This window comes from Berghia stephanieae, chromosome 6, assembly GCF_034508935.2.
Source record: "Berghia stephanieae isolate SIO BIC M18660-M18661 chromosome 6, UCSD_Bste_1.3, whole genome shotgun sequence".
In the NCBI taxonomy this organism is placed as follows: domain Eukaryota; kingdom Metazoa; phylum Mollusca; class Gastropoda; order Nudibranchia; family Aeolidiidae; genus Berghia; species Berghia stephanieae.
In genome coordinates, this window is record NC_088365.1 from 22,964,094 (window position 1) to 22,986,593 (window position 22,500).

Here is a 22,500-nt window from a genome sequence, read left to right on the forward strand (position 1 = left end):
ACACTGAGAGAGAGAGAGAGAGAGAGAGAGAGAGAGGAGAGAGAGAGAGAGAGAGAGAGAGAGAGAGAGAGACCATAGGGCACGCAATGAGAACGATTGGGCCAAAAACGTAACCCGAAATGTGAAGAGGATTGAAAAGCAATCAGGTTTGGAATTGGAAATAGAATGAGTTTCGTTTCGTGGGCCTTCAGGCCTTCAGATAGTGGCAGCACATTCTATGTCTACATGTCAATTTTCACGTTTTTAAGGAGCCCCCAGATAATAAAATGGTTGAGAGTTCTTTCCCTTCCACAATAAACACAAGCAATATCAAACAATTTCTTTCAATTTTTTTTAAAGGCCTCATTATTGAGCTGACAATTTAATTTACACGGACAAATCAAATGAACACAATTTTCTTGAAATTCTATTCAAATTCAAACGGTTTGTGTGGTCAAGTGAGATTCCTAGATACGATCTTATGCTTTGGGTGACGCGTAGAGTTGTTGAGTTATTGAAAAGTGAGTTTGAGGGGGGGGGGGGGGGGATTTTTTTTTTTTAGGGGCTTTACGGCGCTTGCAACACATTAAGGTCATTTCAGCGCCAAGGGGGGGGGGGGGGGGGGGGGGGGGGGGGGGGGGGATCATCCTAATAAGTATTTTCTCACCAAACTCGGGGTGTCTGGCTGGAAACGGTGTTCTATGTCGAGATTCTTTTTTTATTCAATTGTAAAGGCGCCACCCAGGCGTCGTGTCTCATCCATCACGTCAATTCCGTGGGTCAAGGGTCAACTGGTTCTATCTCCATATTTGGTCAAATTGAGAAAAAATTATTTTAACTTTATTTTTTGTTAACAACTAGATATAAACTTCAACCAATCTTTTATACATAGTTTATGCGTCAATTTTCCGATTTGAACCAATTTTTATCAGATAAAGCCTTTTAAAAATCTTGGCTGTAACGCATTTAATATCTCGGATTGGATATGGAACCAGTTAATCCTCAGCCCACGAATTGTTGTCGTTGGCGTCGGACAGCCCGTAGACCGCTTGAGCACCTTTAATGGAAATTGAGTTTTATAAAGAAACACTTTGTTTCATTGAAATACAATCAATGTGGGGAGACTCACATCGTATATCTAAGGGTTAAGTATACAACACGTTCGTGTCTGCATGGTGTATCATTACCCGATAGGAAAGAAGCAATCAACAGAAGAAAAAAGAAAAAGTTTATTCTAAATTTCGTGATCAATATATATATAGTATGCGCTTGGCAAAGAAGCTCACAACATTGCCATCCGGAAGTATAACGGACCAACACACAAAACTATGTGTAACATGAACTTTTATAGTCTGGGTAATACAGTTTAGTGAGAATTACTCATAAACGTGGATGGCAAAAAAAAAAAAAATAAAAGAAATGAAAAGAAAAGTAAAAACTCACAAAAAAGCAATATCAAAGGCCCGAGTGACGTCATCTTCATTCTATCTCTATGGGTTGAAAAGTCTATCGTGTAATATAATATTATTATAAGCAAATCTATGCGTGTTAGCCTTCACATGTAATGGAGTAAGATGATGAATGACTGTCACGTGACTTGTATACGTCATCAGCGGTAACCGATATTCCCCAGTGAACAATAATAGATAATAATATTATCACAAAAACCACTACATCGAGGAATGACTGGGTAGGGAGGCGGGAGAGTTTAGTACCGGTCCAGGGAACTCCAGCAACATTATGAATAATAAATGAAGACGACATAGAATCGGAGTGAGTATACACAAACGATGAGAGAGAGAGAGAGAGAGAGAGAGAGAGAGAGAGAGAGAGAGAGAGAGAGAGAGAGAGAGAAAGAGAGAGAGAGGATGTGAGAGAAAAGAATGGTGGTGATGGTATGGAGGATAGAAGAGTGAGAGAAGAGAGAGAGAGAGAGAGAGGAGAGAGAGAGAGAGAGAGAGAGGAGAGGGTGTGGATGACAGTGGTATGAAAGAGATGTGAGGTGTGGAGAGATGTGAGGCTGTGTGAGAAAAAGAGAGAGAGGAGAGAGAGGAGGGGAGAAGAGAGACGAGAGGGGAGAGAGAGAGAGAGAGAGAGAGAGAGAGAGAGAGAGAGAGCAACTATTCATTGAAATCTGTTATAGAAAAATGACGTCACCCGTATTTATCATATATTAAATTTCTCGCAAAATAAAGTCGATGATCCCTCGTGCATCACGTTGTGACTTAAATTCGGAACCACAAGAAACAACAAACAAACAAACACATACAGTGACACTGCAAGGTCGTCATACTCAGCGTCATACAAACAAACCAACACACAAGCAAGCAACGAAAAAGCAGTCGAAAAATGGAGAACAAAAACACCTTACGCAGGCCTGCCTACCATTACGAACATTTCGTAGAATTGTCAAATTTTTGTTCCAATTTTAGAACTTCATGAGCATCTCGTTAAAACTGATTGAAAATGAAAGTTGACGCCAGACTATAGATAGTATGCGCTTGGCTAAGAATCTCAAAACAGTGCCATCCGGAAGTATAACGGACCAACACACAAAACCGTATGTATCCATGAACGGTTAACAGTCAAGTTAATACAGTTTAGTGAGCATTACTCATGAACGCGGATGGCAAAAAACAATAATAAAGACCTGAGTGACGTCAACTAAAAACTATCTACAAAATTCTAAGGAATTTGAAATGTTATTTCATCATGGTGAGGGTCAATTGTTGACCTTTAAACTTCACTATAGCGACTACAATTTTTATCTCCTAAAATTTACAAATTGTTACAACTACAAGTAGGCAGGTCTCCTTACATCTTACTTTGACATTCTTGTACCTTCCACCTCATCTGTCAGTATCTATATCACCCACCACCATTCTCTGTGTTTGGGACATCTAACTCTGGTATCAAACAACATCTCTCAGTCCTTGCCTGGGATGACATAGTTGTTATTCCAGAACGTAAGTCGATAACAAGATGATGATTAGCTCAGAGCTCACCCATCCACAGTTGTCTGTGTGTGTGTGTGTGTGTGTGTGTGTGGGGGGGGGGGGTCATTGAGGATAAGTCCTGACTAAAATTACCTTAATGTGTGTGTGTGTGTGTGTGTGTGTGTGTGTGTGTGTGTGTGTTTGTTTTGTTGGGGTCTTTTCTTTGTATTTTTTTTTCGGTACAGCTATTCAGTAGGGGTTACTGAAAAGCTAGAAAGCGACCTTTTTTGCTATTCAGCATCCCTTGGCGCTCTTCAGCGACGAAGTCGTGATTTTAAGCTCTGCCTTGAGTCAGTTGAGTGTCTTCTTTCGTTTCTTCACATTTGATTTGCATCGCGCCAGCTTTGTAAACTGTACCAAAAATACGACCCATTCTAGGCCTAGATATTCTAGATCTAGATCTAATCTACTAGATCTCTCAATTTAATGACATAGAAGTGGTCCCAGATCGTTTAATTTTGATTTCGCGGATCGTCCTCTCGCTCGGCGGCAGTTTCATTGTGACGGTCTCTGACTACCCTGTCAGGATCCGACCGGCCACCTTGTGACTGTGGTCTAGTGGTTACACTTCAGACTCCGGGTCGAGAGTTCCGGGTTCGAATCCTGGTAAAGCCATGTCAGACGGAGTCCTTGGGAAAGGCTTTTTCCACATCCTCACCGTACTCATGTGTTTTATGAGTAATATAGGTAGAGAACCGCTTAGTGATTGTTCGAGTGATGGGCCTTCACAGCAGCTTCTCTGTCTGATCCTCAGGGAGTTGAGTCGGTAATTAAAAAGTTGATATGACCTGTAAAGCGCTTAGAGCATTTTCGAGTGGATAAACGCTAAATAAGAGCTCTGTTTTTTTTTTTTAATTTTTATTTTTTTTTACATATTGGTCACACCCTGAGAAGATAAGTTTTGAATGTGTATATTCAAACCCGACTGATATTGATAATTGATATTGGCCACAGCCTTTTGCAATTGAATGTGTGTATTCAAACCTGTGAGCCTGTTCGAGAAAACAATTTCTCTGAGTTGAATTCGAAAAATAAAATAGTTTTTACTGCTGATTGTAGTAAATAAACACAGACCTGATAATGGCCCACGCCCAGATCTTAACCAATTTTGAATGGGTATATTTAACTGGACAAACGAACATCGGCAACATTTTAAAAAATACACATATGTATATATACTCTGACATGGCCCTTTCCGTGAGTTAACCAGTTTTCAGTAGGTAACTTCAATGAGTTGTTGACACAGGCCACACCCTTAGTCAAAATAATGGGTATTCATATAAGACATGACTAGTCTTGAGATGACTACACTTTTGATTAGTCGTATTAAGAACAGACATGGGCCACAGTCTGAGATACACGAGTGGTATAATATCCTACTCAAAACCACTGGCATGGGTACGGTGCTACTCTCGTGCAGTCGTTAGCGCTGCCGGTTGAAGGTTCGAACCTGGTCACATCAAAGTTAAGCAATGAGCTATTTGGTCTGCTAAAGGGTTGCAATTTTAACTTAGCCAAATAGAGGCCACGACCTGAGATAGCCAAATTTTGAATGGGTATCAATATCATACCCAGACTAAAACCAGAAGTGGACCACATCCTGAGATAATAATATTTTTTTGATGGCAAGCCATTTTTAATAGGTGTATTATGATCTGACATGCCCTGAGATAAACCCAACTTTTGAATGGGTATCTTATCCAACCTAAAACCCGCCCTGGACCGCATTTGAAATAACGGCACTTTTCAATGTATGTCCAAGAATTCAAAAAGATAGTGATACCACTTTAAAAAGTAACAGTGAGCTAACAACAAACGCGCGTGAAGTTTATAAACCCTATAGATTTTCGATCTACAAAACTGATTGTAGACATAGCATTAGCAATGTATCCTGGATAGCTATCTAGTTAATTAAGTAGTAGATACTGAATAGCCATTCAGCTTATTCAGTATCTACTACTGAATAGCCATTTATTTATCTTATTCAGTAGTAGATACTGAATAGCCACAAATCTTATTCAGTAGTAGATACTGAATAGCCACAAATCTTATTCAGTAGTAGATACTGAATAGCCATAAATCTAATTCAGTAGTAGATACTGAATAGCCACAAATCTTATTCAGTAGTAGATACTGAATAGCCACAAATCTTATTCAGTAGTAGATACTGAATAGCCATAAATCTAATTCAGTAGTAGATACTGAATAGCCACAAATCTTATTCAGTAGTAGATACTGAATAGCCATAAATCTAATTCAGTAGTAGATACTGAATAGCCACAAATCTTATTCAGTAGTAGATACTGAATAGCCATAAATCTAATTCAGTAGTAGATACTGAATAGCCACAAATCTTATTCAGTAGTAGATACTGAATAGCCATAAATCTAATTCAGTAGTAGATACTGAATAGCCACAAATCTTATTCAGTAGTAGATACTGAATAGCCATAAATCTAATTCAGTAGTAGATACTGAATAGCCACAAATCTTATTCAGTAGTAGATACTGAATAGCCATAAATCTAATTCAGTATCTACTACTGAATAGCCACAAATCTTATTCAGTAGTAGATACTGAATAGCCATAAATCTAATTCAGTTTCTACTACTGAATAGCCACAAATCTTATTCAGTAGTAGATACTGAATAGCCATAAATCTAATTCAGTATCTACTACTGAACAGCCACCAATCTAATTCAGTAGGGGTTACTGAATAGCCGCAGCCTTTTTTTTTGTTTGTTTCTTGTGTTTTCGAACACTCGTAGCTATCGGGACATCCGTAAGGTGGTAGTCGTTATCATTGGTCAGAGAGAGAGAGAGAGAGGGAGAGAGAGAGAGAGAGAGAGAGAGAGAGAGGGGGGGGGAGAGGGAGGAGAGAGGGAGGGGGAGGGGGAGGAGAGAGGGAGGGGGAGGGAGGGAGGAGGGGGAGGAGAGAGGGGGGAGGGGGAGAGAGAGGGGGGGGGAGAGAGGGGGGGGATTTTCTTTAAAAACAAAAACAAAAAAAAAACACCTTTAGTCGAAAGAGTAACTCAACTCTCACCAAATAAGTAGGATCAACAACAACAAACATCATAAAAACAACCACTACACCAAAACAACATCATGAATACCAATAAACAAAAACAACGATAACAAGATGATGGTAAGCTCGGAGCTCACCAAGAGTCGCCTATTTGTGGATTAGTCCTGACCATGGCCGACTAGAGTATTATAGTAGGGCTATGGTCCTGACCGTACAGTGTGTCAATGTGTTGTCGTGTGCGTGTTTGTGCTTGGCTATCAGGACCTCCGTAGAAATAAAGGAGAGAGAGAGAGAGAGAGAGAGAGAGAGAGAGAGAGAGAGAGAGACCCTTTGTCCAAATCTTAACTCAGCTCTCACCATGTTGAAATGCTCTGGACTGTTTTTGTTGTTTTTTTTTTTTTAATATAAAATAAGTTAGAAGCAACAACAAACATCACAAAAACAACCATTACATCAAAACAACATCATTAATAACAAAAACCAAAACGAAAAACAAACAACATAAGCATCAAAAACAACGACAACGGCCACGGACGAGAAAGAAGACGAAGACGGCGAGAAGAAGACGATGACGTCAACATCTATCTATCTGCAAATGATGACCAAGAAAACTGCCGTCGTTCTATTACTGGAGATCAAAACGCCAGATTATACAAGCCGGAAATAAGAGTCTAGTCTGCCAAAGCACGCATCTAATAATAAATACACCATTAGAACCACTATCATTATCAGATATATCTTTCTACTCTAATTCCACAATGATTCTCCGTCGATATTCATTCTCTCTCTCTCTCTCTCTCTCTCTCTCTCTCTCTCTCTCTCTCTCTCTCTCTCTCTCTCTCTCTCTCTCTCTCTCTGTGTGTGTGTGTGTGTGTGTGTGCGTGTGTGTGTTTTTTCAATATTTTCTTTTTTTTTTCCTTTCATAAACTTCTCGCTCCAATCAAAGAAGAAAAAACAAAGCAGTGTAGTCCACTTTAAATCAATACTTAGAGATCGACCCAAAAAAGGGGGGGATGGGGTGGGGTGGAGGGAGGGGTAACTTAGACGAAATTAACTTAAACACCCTTTATTTTGGTGAGACAGAGAGAGAGAGAGAGAAGAAGAAGAAGAAGAAGAAGAAGAAGAAGAAGAAGAAGAAGAAGAAGAAGAAGAAGAAGAAGAAGAAGAAGAAGAAGAAGAAGAAGAAGAAGAAGAAGAAGAAGAAGAAGAAGAAGAAGAAGAAGAAGAAGAAGAAGAAGAAGAAGAAGAAGAAAAAGAGACCTGTAAATGAGCTCTATAAAAATTGACTGAAACAAACTCTTCGTAATTCGTCGAAGCGGTAAAATCCAAAGAATCAAAATGAAAGGTAAACAGCAAGCTCACTTGAGCAAAGCAATGGCAGAAAACTAAATTGCGAGGGAATTAATTAGGCTACTTACCATTGTTCCTTGTAATTAGGTACCCAATCAGTGAAGAAACTTAGAAACGGTCAACCAGTTTGTTTACAACATGAGGTAATCGAGATGTGCTTGTAGCAATCATTTAACTTTCGATTTGAAGGTGTCTACATAACGAACTTCCGGTGTTTCGAATTTTTCTTTCTCATACTTTTCCTGTCCTTCAAGTAAATGTGGTCAATTTTGGCTTAGACGAAACAGTGAAATTTATCGCTCGGCGGCTCAGTTAAAATTGGCTACGACAGGTTTCGAAAGTGAAAAAATAATTTCACGAAGGCTGTGTGAAAATACACTGGGGTGTGTTCAGACACGGCAATTCTAAAAAGCGTCGCTTAGCCTTGGCAATATATATCCATCATTAATATAAACGGCCCATGAGCTATGCGTGGGGCTGTGGAACATTCCTAGTTAACTTTACAGTCAATCGACTACGATTCATGAATTCTTTCTTTATTCATTTTTTTCTTCCCTTTTAAAAAATATTTGAATTTGACGAATTGACTGATTTCAGTTAATTGACTGAGAATTTACAGGTCTAGAAGAAGAAGAAGAAGAAGAAGAAGAATAAGAATAAGAAGAAGAAGAAGAAGAAGAAGAAGAAGAAGAAGAAGAAGAAGAAGAAGAAGAAGAAGAAGAAGAAGAAGAAGAAGAAGAAGAAGAAGAAGAAGAAGAGAAGAGGAAGAGGAAGAAGAAGAAGAAGAAGAAGAAGAAGAAGAAGAAGAAGAAGAAGAAGAAGAAGAAGAAGAAGAAGAAGAAGAAAAAGAAGAAGAAGAAGAAGAAGAAGAAGAAGAAGAAGAACCAAGCTTGTTGTTTTTAGAAAAGTGGACATTTCTTTGAAATCTCAGTCAGCTGGCCTTTATTACAACTGGCGGACATGAGCTGTGCTGTATTCCATAACGGTCATCCATCCACCAATCCATTCAATCAATCCCCAGCATCAGTTAACCACGAGAACCACGAGCTAACTCCATCATCATCATCAACAATTATCATCATCATCATCATCATCATCATCATCATCATTCAATTATCATCACCATCATCACCATCATCCACCCTTTTCAAACCGAGGTTATATTGCTAATCCATTCCAATTACTCCCCTCTTCCCTATTAAGGCTTATTATTACTGCCGACTTACTTAGTACATTATAGACATAGGCTCACCACACAGGCCTGGCCAATAATGGCCACTGGTGATTGGCCATTGATCCCTGTTCCGTGGCCAATAACTGATGAAGGAAACCCGAGTCGACAATAATAATCACCTAGGGAGTTGAATGTGTTGGCGATAAGTGACCTAGATTTGGGAAGACTCTTTTCCTTGTGACGTGTACAAAAACACGTCTGTAATTGGACAAAATAGGTTAAGTTCTCTATGACTTGATGATTGTAACAGGGAGGAACTACATACAACTGTGGACGTAATTCAATCTGTCATTATGATAGCGCTTGCAATGAGGTGGTTTGTACTGTATGACATAGAAAGTCGGGTCTATATCAGAACCTGCTCTGCCATACTCTGAAATATTATTATTATTATTATTATTATTATTATTATTATTATTATTATTATTATTATTATTATTATTATTATTATTATTAATATTTCTTTTATTATTATTATTATTATTACTATTATTACTATTATTATTATTATTATTATTATTATTATTAGTAGTAGTAGTAGTAGTAGTAGTAGTAGTAGTAGTAGTAGTAGTAGTAGTAGTAGTATTAGTAGTAGTAGTAGTAGTAGTAGTAGTAGTATTACTAATATTATGATCAATATCAAATTTGTTTAAAACTTTTTTTTTAAGGACAATATCCCTATACCTGTTTATTGTCGTATTTAAAAGACGGAGATAATTCTAAATTGGCAAAGCAACGACAAACATTGGGTGTCACCCATTCCCGAGGTTATAAAAAAAAAAAAAGATAGAGAGAGAGATATATAAGAGAGAGAGAGAGAGAGAGAGAGAGAGAGAGAGAGAGAGAGAGAGAGAGAGAGAGAGAGCGAGAGAGATTATTTATTGACGCTTCGTGACAATGAGTACCATATCATTTTGTATTACAATGACAATGAGCGTGAGTACTGTATGTATGGCATCGTCATCTACAACAACATGACAATACCATCATCATCATCATCATCATCATCATCATCATCATCATCATCATCACCATCATCATTATCCTCATCATGACCATATCACCATCATTGTCATCGTCAACAATAAGAACGACGAGAACAACAACAAAAATAACAATAACAACAAAAAACAAACAAACACCACCAACAATAAAAAAAAAAAAACACTCCACAACCGCCCTGAGCACATTTCATTATGAACCCATGAACGCAGTTGAAGCATTTTCGAAAACGGGGCATTAGACAGAAGACGTGAAGTGAAGTTTAAGAGCCATAATTTGTCAACGACCAAAAACACGGTGCATAAATCAATCAATCCAGGATCTAAATATGACACACACCCCCTCCCTCCCTCCCTCCCCCCCTCTCTCTCTCTCTCTCTCTCTCTCTCTCTCTCTCTCTCTCTCTCTCTCTCTCTCTCTCTCTCTCTCTCTCTCTCTCTCAAAAAATACAATTAAAGGGAAACTATCCCAACATGATTATGTATGTAAAATGTTTTACCCAGTCATCTCCCTTTGTTGTCAAACCGGGAGACCGGTTAAGCGGTTATCTATCTAATTTACAACTTCTGAATGTTTCCGAGTCCTTTCCGATTGACACAAAAAATGAACTTTACGGAAATCACGGTTGTTGGTCTTTTGTTATTGTTTTTATTTTGTTGGGAGGGGCGGGCAGGCGGGAGGGAGGGAGATCCATCCACAAGATGAGGTCAGACCCAGAAGGTCATAAAAAATCCAATGATAATTTTGTTATCGGCTGATAATTTGATATTTATATAATTCGGTTTATTGAATAGTTGACGAACGAAAGATATTCATCCTATACAAGCGCATTTTCTTCTAGACTACAATTAGCAGCGATGCGAACGGGGCTTCAATGGTATCTGAAATGCACGGCTTTGATTTTACTATTCTCCTTATGTCAAAATCTTGAGATGTGCATGCTATCACCCAATGAAAATGATCGTATTTAAGGACAAGAGGGGTAGATCCCCTATTATATGTTGTTATATCAGACTCTATTAAAAAATATCATTCATTTTTGTCTACGATTAAAAATTAAAATAAAATAAATAGAATAATCGTATGATAAGTTGGGTTGTTTTTGTTTTTTTTTTTAATAATAAAAAAGAAACTATAGGATAGCCCACCTATCCAAATAACAGGAAACTTTACACCGCCGCTGAAGGGTTAATTAAACTGTTATAAAATCATATTTAATGTGGCCACTAAACATCATCGGTGTGTCCCACAGTTTACACAGGATCCTAGGAGTCTGTGGTGTGTCTGTCCCCCTACAGTACCCGATTGGTCCAGAAACAAATGAATCAATCAAACAGTAAATCGTGAGTGGTTGTCCACCTACAGTTCTCTCTCTCTCTCTCTCTCTCTCTCTCTCTCTCTCTCTCTCTCTCTCTCTCTCTCTCTCTCTCTCTCTCTCTCTCATCAACCAACTGACTTACACAAATAGAATAACCCCCCCCCCCACACACACACACACACACACATAAACACAGAGAGAGAGGGGTCGAGAGAAAAGCAGAGAGAAGGGGTGGGGGTGAGAGAGAGAAAGAGAGAAAATGGGAAAGTCTTTGACGCATTTAATACGTGACAAAATGACCGGATAAATAGATGAGTGGAGGATTTTCATAAATTATGCAAGCGTCCATTACACGGACTTCCCAATTGGGTGGGGGGTGGGGGGGGGGGGGTAGGAGAGACTTTAAATTATATCCCTTTCCTGCAATCTAAAACAGTGGCGACATCACCGTCAGGAAATGGAACTAGACACAACTTTTCACAATTACATTTTTTTTTGTTAATGTTTGTTTGGTTCCTTCTGTCCGTGGCAAATAGAGATTCAATAATCGTATAACAACAACAAATTAGATATGTAAAATTAAATTTAAAATTAAAAGGGGGAATGGGGTGGGGGGGGGGGGGGGGGGGGGGTACGCGGTTGGTCCCAATGGCCAAGCGGAAAGGTTTTTGTCAGGCGATTAAGGGGCTTTGAATAGGTGAGAGTGTCGGGATGGGTGACAATGATAGCCACAATCAATTCCCGGTGCTGTGTCCCCGAGTAAGCACTTTATACAAATTACCATGTATCGGAACTCTGGAGGTGTGAATGAGAACAAGGAATCGGGAGTCCCTTTGGCTCTTTGAGCTGTGAGGATGTTGTGTCTCTCTGTGTGCGTGTGTGTGTGTGTGTGTGTGAGAGAGTTTGTGTGTGTGTTGGGGGGGGGGGGGGTCCGAAGCAAATGAAGCATTGATAAGCAGCTCGGGAATATTAAAGTGTTGAATCAAACGGGGAAGAGAAATTTAAATATTTACAGTCCCCTAGTCTCCATAATTATTAAATTATAGACACATCCACCAGCATTAAAATGATTTCCGACGATCCAGTATATCTAGTCCTGCAGATCGTCGGAAATAATTTGAATGTTGTTGAATTTGTCAATAATTTAATATAACTCGGTGGGTCTAGAGCGTCATTATGTAGAGAGAGGCGTGGGCGCAATATAAATAAACGTCATTATCAGTATTATTATTATAAATAATATAGGGATATGTATAGAGAAAAACAAGCAGGTTGAAGACCTGGAGACAGATTGGCAAATAGAAGAAACGACCAGATAGAAAGACATACAAACGGCTAGACAGACAGACCGACAGACAATTAAAGAAAAACAACAGTTAGACGGGCAGAAAGACAGACATCTAGACAGACGAACAGGCAGATAGACCGACAGGCGGAAGGACGGACGGAAGTCGGACAGACATAAAGATAAAACAGTCAGATAGATAGATAGATAGATAGATAGGCTAGATAGATAGGTAGGCTAGATAGATAGATAGATAGATAGATAGATAGATAGATAGATAGATAGATAGATAGATAGATAGATAGATAGATAGATAGATAGATAGATAGATAGATAGATAGATAGATAGATAGATAGATAGATAGATAGATAGGTAGATAGATAGATAGATAGATAGATAGATAGATAGATAGATAGATAGATAGATAGATAGATAGATAGATAGATAGATAGATAGATAGATAGAGAGATAGACAGACAGACAGACAGACAGACAGACAGACAGACAGACAGAACAGCTTAGACAGTCAGGCAGACATACTTTAAAACAATAAATAATTCTTTTTTTTTAAAAGACTAACTGACCGCCATCAACCCACCCACCCACTTGATGTGACCAAGTCATCAAGTAACTTTGAGAGGCTATAGGCTATAGGCAGAAACAATTTTCTTTCTAAAACTGTCGGAGACAGATTAAATTGACAGTCGTGCCAATTTGACACATAGACTATCAGGAAAGATAAATAAAGCCACTGGTCACAAAATGGCCAAGACACAAAGTGATGGCAGGAGAAAGACGCATCATTGGTCAGACTTATGGGCATCACAACACATTTATAATAATCCAAACATAGAAAGACAAACAAAAATAGCTTAGATAATAATACAATCACAAAGTCTGACAAAAGCACTTTACACGTAAGCCATGCGGCTATAATGAATGAGGTCTTGAGGTATGACACTCGGCTTCGAATCGGAAGATCCTGGGTTCGAGTCCCGCTCTCAGCAGCGCGTAGTAGTCTTTGGAAAAAGGCTCTTTCCTCACATTCTTTCGCCGCACCCATTTGACAGCCGAAAATACAATTACATCAGGTCCTGTCCTATATGTGTCGCTGTTGGTAAGGAACCCCTTGTAAAGCGCTTTGAGCACGTTAGTGGAAACTGTTCTTTATAAAAGCCCAAGTTTGAAGGCGTCATGTAAAACCTTGAAGCCTGTCATAGTCATAGGTCGATGGGGAACACACATTGAATTGTGGAGAGTCTTACCTGAACTGTAGCTATCTGTGGAAGACTGGGACACGGATCTGCTTCTTATCCGGGGTCTGTTGGGTGTGACATTGTATTTTATTTCCTGAAAAGACACAGTAGAATAAAGCAATATATCAATATGGAGAGATAAGTAACTATATATATATATATATATATTATATATATATATATATATATTTTATATATTATACACACACACACACACACACAAACACACAACGGAAGTAAGGATACAAAAATGTCAACATCGATCTCAAAGGGAATAAAATTATTCTGCGGACAATATGCCAACTGACGACGTTGATGAAAGCCACAGAAACGTATGTTTTGGCCACATATTTTAAGTGAGTGATCCCATTTATATTTTATATATAGTTAGACAGACGCCGTCAGTGTTGTTTGGGTTTTTATTTTGTTTTTTATCCAAGTCTGAAAGAGCAAATAAACAAATATGACCGAATTGGGACATTCAAAAAACATTCTATTATGAAATGTGTATTTGTAAGGATTTGTATCTGCACCAGACGTGTGGGTATCTAGCGAGACAAAGAAATATAAATAGACATTTCCAGCTGAAGTCTACGGGAATCAATCATCAATATTTGGACAGTTGTCGCAGAGTTACAGCAGTGTACACACACACACACACACACACACACACACACACACACACACACAGACCTAGAGAAAGGAGATAGAGGAGAGAGGGGGTGAGAGTTATAAAAAAGACAGTAGAGAGGGATGGAGAGAGAGAGAGAGAGAGAGAGAGAGAGAGAGAGAGAGAGAGTGTGTGTGTGTGTTAGAAAAAAGGCAGAAATGGTGAGTGAGAGAGAGAGGGAGAGGGGGGGAGAGAGGGGGAGAGAGAGAGAGGGAGAGAGAGAGAGAGATGGGGGGGGGGGTAGGAGGAGATGAGAAAGAGAGGAGAGAGAGAGAGAGAGAGAGAGAGAGAGAGAGAGAGAGAGAGAGAAAGAGAGAGAGAAGAGTATAAAGATGAGAAAGAGAAGGGAGAGGGTGGAGCAGGACGCGTCCGGCCTGGCGTATTTTGCCATCCATATCAATATCAATTGATCCAAATACATGAAACTAATAGGAGAGAAGATAAGGAATTAACCGATGCAAATGAGGGAGGGACGAGGTCTGAGATAGACAAATCTATCGGTGACACACAAGGGTCAGAGCTTGGTCGATGTGGATGTGGATGGACACTGACGTCTTCCCTGTAGTAGGTGGCGGTGTGTGGTCTGGTCTGGTGTCCATCCGGTTCTGGCATTATGGTCAATACCAAGCATAGGTTTGGAAGTGGACAAGAGTGGTTGGCTGTTTTGCTTTGTTTTTCGTTTATTTTTTAATTTATGTATGTATTTTGTATGATTCGTTTTGGTATGTTGGTTTGTTTGTTTTGTTTTGTTTGTTTGCATTTTTTTTGGTTCGTTTTGTTTTTTATTGTATTTATTTTATTTTTGTTTTTGTTTTTATTGTTTGTTTTGTTATTATTTCGTTTGTCGCCATCCAGATTTCATTACCATGTTGTTGTTGTTGTTGCAGTTGTTGTTGTTGCAGTTGTTGTTGTTGTTGTTGTTGTTGCTGTTGTTGTAGTATGTCGTCATCATCACCATGACGATTGTTGTAAGTACACACAAGTCTTGTAAACACACGTAACACACATTGAGACGACGGGAGACGGTGGTGGTCTTCATGGGGACGTCGGATAGGGAAATATTAGTGTTCAGATTCAGAGACAGGACCTGATTGCATGCAGTGGTGGTCGGAATCAGAACAACCGCCGACGGTCGTAAAGCTAGGGTATCCCTTGTGGCGGGAATAGAATCTCAATCTCATCCAATTTCATTGTTATCTCCTCTTCCCTCTGCCACGCCATCCAGCTTCATCCTCCTTCTATTTCTTAACACCAACACCACCAAGACAATCATCAACAATAAAACAATAATAAATAAAATAATAAAAAGATACCCCCACCCCCCAACCCCAACCCCCCAAAAGAAAAAAAAACCCCAGTCAAAATACATTTTCACCAAGACAATCAACATCACCACCACGATCATCATCATCATCATCATCATCATCATCATCATCATCATCACCACCTTCATTATCATCATCATCAATAACAATAATAATAATAATAATAATAATAATAATAATAATAATAATAATAATAATAATAATAATAATAATAATAATAATATGATGATGATGATGATAATAAAAATAATAACAATATAATAATAATAATAATAATAATAATAATAATAATAATAATAATAATAATAATAATAATAATAATAATAATAATAATAATAACAACAACAATAACAATGTCAATCTTCATCCCACCTCCAGTAGAGAATGTATGCAATATCAAATATCTTAGATTCCCCGCTGTGCTTTGACTGTTACTACACATAATATACACATACCTAAGTTATAATCTATCACCGTAATCTCAAACCTGTGCTGTTATTTATTAACCCTTTAACGGCGATAAAACGACAAGGCACAGTGTCAGGTTAGAATTTTAATCCTATCTCCCCATTACAAGGTGCCTCAAACTTTTCTTTCCTAATGCTATACATGTTGTTTTTGTTTTTGTGCGGCTATGTGGTCTAGTGGTATGACACTCGCTTTCGGATCGGAAGGTCCTGGGTTCAAGCCTCGCTCGGCGCATTGTTGAGTCCTTGGAAAAGGCTCTTTACTCACGTTCTCTCACCGTACTCAGGTGTAAAATGAGTACCTGGCCGTTAACAGCGTTGTCTTTGTCCGAAAAATTGTAATATCGCCTGACAGGCGTCATGTCCCGTCCTAAATGTCAAATGTTGCGGTTGACCAGGGACCCCTTGTACAGCGCTTTGAGCACAATTTAGTGGATATTGCGCTATATAAAAGCTCATTTTTTTTCTCCCATCCAAGGATTTCACCAGGTTTAAACGGCATCGTCTTGCCTTACAAATTGCTGTTTGTCTTTATATATGAAATTATATACAAGGCACTTGCAATTCTGTCATTGACCATAATATCAGTATCAGCGTTAGTGAAAATGGGAGACTGCATATTTTCTGGAGTGTATTGGAAGCTCCACATTAATTGTCCGGCACTGAGGGTCAGAGGTCAAAGGTGAACTGTGATGAAATGTTAGAGTAAAGTTGGGAAGTTCACATGATCCATGCATGATATCCTTTCACTAATGCTTCATAAATGGGAGAGTTCTGTTTTCCCCCATTAATTTGTGTCAAGTCGACGAGATTCGACCGATTCAGCAAAAACGGATATCAGTTGACAGCCACCAACCAACCCAACGCCCCCCCCCCCCCCCCCCCCCCCCCCCCTTTCAGCATCCCGTATGTCAATTGAAGAGAAGAAAAAGCAATTTACTGAATTACTCCCAATTTCCCGCACCAATTTTCCCCCGCCACCAATTCACTCTATCTTCAAATTATAAGATTTAACAATTCTTGATCGTAAGGAGGAAAAATGATCCATCCCCGCATTGCATGGTTTCTCATCTCCAGTGTAAATAGATGATGAAAACGAAACCTCTGCACACAAAATTCGATATTAATCGAGCATGGCATAACACTCTTACAGTTTTCAACAACTGTGGAAAACGGTGAGATCTACAGTTAACAGTTAAGACGGGGAATGATGTGGGGTAGGGGGGGGGGGGGGGGGGGCATTATTTATCAATTTTACCTTGAAAAACGTAAAGTGAAAATTAAACATAACTCTTTGTATTACGTCCTGTCCTGAAAGTGACAGCCGACAAATTTGTCTGTAAAAATGTTCACCGATCGCGCACAACACAGTACCTGTTTTATCAAGTTCAATAATGTACTTACATAGCAATGACTATCCCGCACAAATCTTTGGGCCTCTTTTTCGCTCACGAAGTGCTCGAATTGGCGTCAAAATATGGGACGAAGCCGTTTCGTATATGTTATTTTAAAAAATTAATTACGACGCTGTTTATCGATGAATATGACTGAAAGTTGGCACACAGAAAAAAGGTCATTTTAGATTATGTCAAGCGACAAAACTCGTGCGATTACCAGAAGACCGTTAAAAATAGATTTTTACTCTTTGGAGTAAAATATTTCTAAAACTACCGGGCGTGGAGGTTTTGTCGCTGACAAGGTGATACATGAACATTTCTTCTTTTTGGTTGTAAAATTTCATATGAATATGACGAGTACTTTTCCCGTATTTTACAAAACACCATCCTAATTTGCTCTTCAAGTTTCAATCTTTTAATCCACTTATTACGCAAGATACAACCAAAGGTCGAAAAAAAAATGCCGAAAAAGCGTCCCATATTTTCGCGTTTTTTTCCTCTTTGCGGGTCATCCAAATAAATGACACCTTTGAAACTGCATAACTTGTTTATTTATGAATGGATTTTCAAAATTCAAAAACATTTTTACTCAGTGGAGATAGGGCTTTCGTTTTAGACAACAATTTTCCTCAAAAAGAGAAAAAAACATTTTTCATAGTCATTGCTAAAGTGCAAAATGATTTTGAAAGGAGTAAATATTAATGTGGCTATATTGTTTTTGTCGGACATTTTAAAAATAAATGAGCTTTTATATAGCGCAATATCCACTAAATGTGCTCAAAGCGCTTTACAAGGGGTCCCTGGTCAACAGCAACATTTAACATGTAGGACGGGACATAACGCCTATTAGGCGATATTACAATTTTGGGACAAAGACGACGCCGTTAACGGCCAGGTACTCATTTTACACCTGAGTACGGTGAAAGAATGTGAGTAAAGAGAGACGCATGGGAAGCGAGGACGAGAGACGCATGCGCACAACCAGCATGAGGTTCTCTCTCTAATAACTTTTCCGCCGGTGACGTCACAGACTATGGGTGACGTCCAATCAAGGGACGCTACTCTTCCGCTAATCTCATTCCCTACACATTACATTAACACATCGTGTCAGCTTGGAGTATTTGAAACTAACACGACAAACCTCGAATTTCATAGCTCACGACATCAGAAGAGATAAGGGCGATTTATTGATCAGATGGAAACAAGTGTTTGTATTTGACACACATTGCTCTTGAAACAAAATCTCATTGTCCGGTGGGATTGTAGATGCTCGATGTGATATTAAAAGGCTTTTATTGGAGGATTGGGTCAGAGGTGGATGACCCTCCAGCGCAACGATGAGTTCAACAACTTGGCCGGTGGCCGATGGGATAAAAACATGTGTTTATTTTGTTTTTGTTTTTGTGTGTATTCGTGTTTATGAGTATCCGTGTGCGTGCGTATTATGTGTGTTTGTGGGTGTGGGTGTGCGTGTGAGAGTGTATGTGTTCATTTCTAATTTCATTAAAATAATTAGATATTGTAACAGGACGGATGTATTTTAAATTTAGTATATTGTGTGTGTGTGTGTGTGTGTGTGTGTTAGTGTGTGTGTGTGTGTGTATTATTGTTGGTGTTGTTGTTGTTGTTGTTCTTTGTTAAGATAAAAAAAAATGACCAATTGGACACGATGCAAACGTGGATCAGATTTTGGCAACTCGTGTCGTAAGGTCAACGTATTACCCAATCCCCGTAGGCGGACAATGGCCGATGAGATTGCGTCACGTGCCAATTAACTATCAACCTTCCCAGGATCAATTTGCATCGAATGCAATCCAGTGGGCTGCCAGCAATGACAAAACTCCACGTCTATTATTATAATACAGCCAGCAAAAAGTTGACTTCACAACAATATATCATCATATGGATGGTATGCGTTTGGCAAGCATTGCCCGCCAGCAGATGAATGGCACCGTCACACAAAACTATGTCTAACTTTAAACGTTTGTTTAATATACGCTATGCGTTAGGTAAACTGCTCACAAAAGCTACCCGCAAGACGAAACATACTAACACACAAACGTATGTGTAACCATTTGTAACGTTTATAGTCTGATTGATATAATTCAGTGAGAACACACCCCAAAAAATGCATTCTGTCGAAGCACGGTGGAGTGATACAATCAACCGAAATCCAGTATCAACATCATCCTACCATCATCATGTGCAGTGGTCTCATTGTGATGTCGTGTTCATTAATCGTATTCAATGAATTAGCTAGTCGGACTGGTCTCATCATGAAGTGGGATGGATGGATGGTGGAGGAGCAATAAGGTCCTATGTCCGGAGTCTAACCCAGTATTCTACAGCCTTTGATAATACTATATAATATTGCGTGCTATTGCGTGCTGTCATTTGGGCAGAGCGCTAGCTGGTGGCAAAGCGACTTATCACTTACAAAATCAACCAAACTATGCTCGCACTCCGTCACTCACTCACTCAACTCACTCACTCAACTCACTCACTCACTCACTCACCCATTCAACTTATACGTATTGCTTTAACACTCACTGTTTCACTTCAATTCACATCACTTCGCTTAGTTTCGTCACTTTTCGTGTCATTTGTTGTTTCTTTCAACCGTTCGTGTTTTGTTTTGGGGTTTTTATTCTAGTTTATCTATCTGTCTACTTGTCTGTCTGTCTATCTATCCATTTATCCATCCATCCATGTATCCACCCATCCATTCATCCATCTATATATCTATATATCTATCAACCGTTCGTGTTTTGTTTTGGGTTTTATATTCTAGTATCTATCCATCCATCCATCTATCACCTTACCTACCTACCTACCCATCTATTTATATATTTAGTCGTGTCCGTGTCCTTGTCCTGCCATCGACTGAGAGGATTAGTCATGAACAACCGAAAGGATTTATTGGTTAATTTATTGATATCTTTATAAATTGACATTATCTACTTTTCTCTTGTGACATAAAGCAACACCTACGACACTCATGCCGTGTTTGCTAACGCAAGAAGTAAAGTCTTGACGTCACCCCTATTTTTCCGGTTCCAAAATCATTGGAAGTGTGTATGTAACCAGACCTTGGGAGGACTAATAACGAGTAGGTTAGACATTGAATCACATGGTGACATCATTATTTTATCTGCAGGATGCATAGGTAGAAAAAATTACTGGGGATATATATATATAGACTTGAAAATAGGATGCCATCACTGTGAAATCAGAAGATGATAATAAATATACCCAAGGTATGAATTCAGTCCTCCTGAAGTGAGTACTTTTTAACTTCCAAAGAGAGTGGAAACAGTTTTTTGTTTGTTTGTTTTTGTTTTGTTTTGCTATTTGTTTTGACATCATACTTTTATTCCATATTGTTTTCAGCTGATAATAACATTTTAAAAAGGCGAGCCAGCAATTACTGCTATTTTTACGACACTAGTTTAACAAAACAGACAATTTGATTTAACAGCCAAGAAAAATTACCATTCAAATCCCAAACCCCTTTTAAGATAAATGCAAACACACACACACATACACACACACACACACACACACACAATAATTATTATATTATATAATGTATAAATCAAATATGCCCTCATATTGTATATCAAATGAAAACAAACATTCCAATGTAAGAATAAAAATAAATAAAAGGGTTGGTGGCTGGAGGAGATAATAAACGCCAATGGTTTTGTTTATTTCCATTCACATCCTTTGAGGGGTGGGGGGGGGGGGGGTGATCCCATAAACAAAAACATCCACGACCAATACATCAATATTCAGGTCAAGAAGGTAATAGTATTAATATGGATCTACCAGATGATGAAAACAACCCGAATCAGAATCAGATGTCAATGCACTGAAACACAAACACAAAGACACACACACACACACACCCCACACACACACCGCCCCCCCACACACACACACGCGCGCGCGCGCGCGCACATACAAATTTTCAACAAAATTTGGCGAGAAACCTCGCCCATCTATCGATTAAAATGACCCTCATCTTGTCAAAAACTCCCGAACCTGAGTCTTCCAAATTGAGAATCGATTTAAGGGACGTGGTTTCTGGCCATAAATAAAAATAAAAAATTGAATGTATTTATTATTGTTTTTGGATTACGACAGAACACATAACTCAATAATATGACAATTTGCTGTGTCATCAGGACACAGACTTTTATAACGTGACTTGCATAACAAATTGTGGTTTACACAGGGAAAAATAATATAGGACCTCTGTCATTCGCTGATAAAGCAATATCGAAAGTACCGCGGGTGGTCTTGTGAGCAAGAAAAATGAATGAGTTTTGGAGTTGGACATGACATGACCGTGCCCTCGTAACAGGCTCGAGTAGGGTACGGTTGTAGAGCTAATAATCGAATCAAAAACTTTTTTTATTTAAATTTTGGCGGAGGATTTCTTACTTGGAATATAGATAGGTATACTATCGTCCCACCATCACCATCATCATCATCATCATCATCATCATCATCATCATCATCATCATCATCATCATCATAGGTTGTTGGAGCTCCAACACCGCACCCACTCCACAGCATCTGTGGAGCAGACTCTTAGGTCCTGATCAGTGCAGCTGGGCCCGTCCCGGCATTCTCCAAGGATGCGTTCCGTCGTCTGCTCTGGGCATCCACATGTACACAAGCTGGTCTCAGCCAGCCTCCATTTTTCCATGCTTCCAGCTGTTCTCCCAAGTTTTGCCCGTGCTCTGTTCACTGTTACCCATTCATTCCTGTGGAGCTCAGTTCTTCGCTCGGATCTTCAACGGCTTCATTTGCAAGATTGTCCCACCCCCTCCATGTGGCAAGTCTGTATACAGCTGCATGCCCAGGGTTTATGACTATCGTCCCAAAACGGTGTTATGTCGGAGTTAGTTAACCTCGATTTAAAAATTGAATTTCAATTAAGCTTAATGTACAAACTTAAATCGAACCAAAGCCGCGTAGAGCATTTCGAACGATTTGACTCTTCAGCTCTATCCATACGAGCTGTCTGTTTGTGTACAATGTAACGTTCATAATATTCTGGGAATGGATGGTTCCTCTGTGACCTCTTGTTGCTATGCCTGTCACGCTATTGACATGGATGCCCTTTTAAACTAGTATCTTATAGTACAAGCCTTAAATTCTCTAATCAACATAAAATGCAAACACTTT

The 22,500-nt window shown here is 39.0% G+C and overlaps 1 protein-coding gene across 5 annotated transcripts in view; it reads right to left on the bottom strand.

The window, feature by feature from the left end:
* Nucleotides 1-22,500, bottom strand: part of LOC144974690 (putative adenosylhomocysteinase 3) — a 256,230-nt gene that overhangs the window by 153,095 nt on the left and 80,635 nt on the right. For all 5 annotated transcript variants that reach the window (XM_078917827.1, XM_078917828.1, XM_078917824.1 and 2 more), the window contains one exon: nucleotides 13,455-13,539. In XM_078917827.1, coding sequence (XP_078773953.1) covers nucleotides 13,455-13,539 — 85 coding nt within the window. The remainder of the gene's footprint in view (nucleotides 1-13,454; nucleotides 13,540-22,500) is intronic.